At 37.4% G+C, this 951-nt stretch overlaps 1 protein-coding gene across 1 annotated transcript; it reads right to left on the bottom strand.

The window, feature by feature from the left end:
- Positions 1 to 124: 124 nt before the first annotated feature.
- LOC103523308 (mitochondrial uncoupling protein 4-like) lies at positions 125 to 943 on the bottom strand. Its single transcript, XM_008488366.3, has 2 exons — positions 656 to 943; positions 125 to 485 (listed from the first exon to the last, which is right to left on the bottom strand). The coding sequence occupies exons 1-2, from the start codon at positions 742 to 744 to the stop codon at positions 311 to 313; spliced, it is 264 nt and encodes an 87-aa protein (XP_008486588.1). The 5' UTR covers positions 745 to 943; the 3' UTR covers positions 125 to 310.
- Between the last annotated feature and the right edge of the window lie 8 nt (positions 944 to 951).

Below are 951 nucleotides of genomic sequence, written 5' to 3'. Positions count from 1 at the left end.
ATTGGCAGTCTGAAAAGTGCACCCAAACTTTCTAATATCTAAATCTAAAACAAACTATAAGGGGTAGCTTTTCAAAATTCAGTCCCGTATTCTAAAACACATAATTATATGGGGTAGTTTTTCAAAATTCGGTGGCAAAGTCTAAAATATAAAGCTATGGGACCAATTTTTCAAAATCCATTGATGAATTTTCAAACACATATTTGTGGGAATTTGTAGAATTTTGGATACCATTTTAAAATCCTGTGGCATCTATTGACGAATTTTAAAACACATATTTGTGGGAATTCGGAGAATTTTGGATACCATTTTAAAATCCAGTAGCACCCAAACTATGGCGGATCTGCTCAAAGGACAACCAGAAGGTGAGGGACCAAGGTGCCATTCGGATCCAAACTGGCAGGAAACCTTTGTACAGGGCGAGAAACCCTTCGTTTTCCACTGTGCGTAGGAGGCAATCCAGGGAGGATTTGTACAGGAGACCCCTGGAGAGAAAATAGCATTTTTAGTGTTGTTGTTTTTTTTCCAGCAAATTATTGAAATTTGCATGAAATGTTTGTCCTTTAAAATGTGATAGGATTTAAATGATACAAGTGATTCTTTCCCCTTCAAAGTTGAACCCAAACCCCTTGGTAAACAAGACAAGATGACTTACCGTCCATTGATATCGGTAGGCTGGTTCATGATTCTGGTTTTCACCACATCAGCCGGAGTTCCCATTGTAGCTGCCACCAATCCAGCCATTCCACTGTAACACAAGTATTGTTCATTTGATAGATAAGAGGTGTTGTCATTTTTACAAACCAGAATGACTTATGGAAGGGCTATTTTGCTTCTCAATGATACTGAAAACTAGCTTTCCCATGGAGATCCTCAAAACAGAGAACACTTTGTGGATTTCAAAAACACTACAAAATGTATACTTCTTTATTGCAAAATACACAGAAAATC

The sequence above is a fragment of the Diaphorina citri genome, unplaced genomic scaffold, assembly GCF_000475195.1.
Source record: "Diaphorina citri unplaced genomic scaffold, Diaci psyllid genome assembly version 1.1 scaffold19292, whole genome shotgun sequence".
In the NCBI taxonomy this organism is placed as follows: Eukaryota; Metazoa; Arthropoda; class Insecta; order Hemiptera; family Psyllidae; genus Diaphorina; species Diaphorina citri.
Note: the sequence above shows the minus strand (reverse complement) of the source record. Positions and strands in the feature narration are given on the sequence as shown.

Excerpts from the sequence above, each read along its gene's own strand:
- LOC103523308 (XM_008488366.3), bottom strand. The coding sequence starts at position 744 with ATGGCTGGATTGGTGGCAGCTACAATGGGAACTCCGGCTGATGTGGTG. Across the intron at positions 486-655 it reads CCTACCGATATCAATGGACG|GGGTCTCCTGTACAAATCCT; the intron begins GTAAGTCATCTT and ends TTTTCTCTCCAG.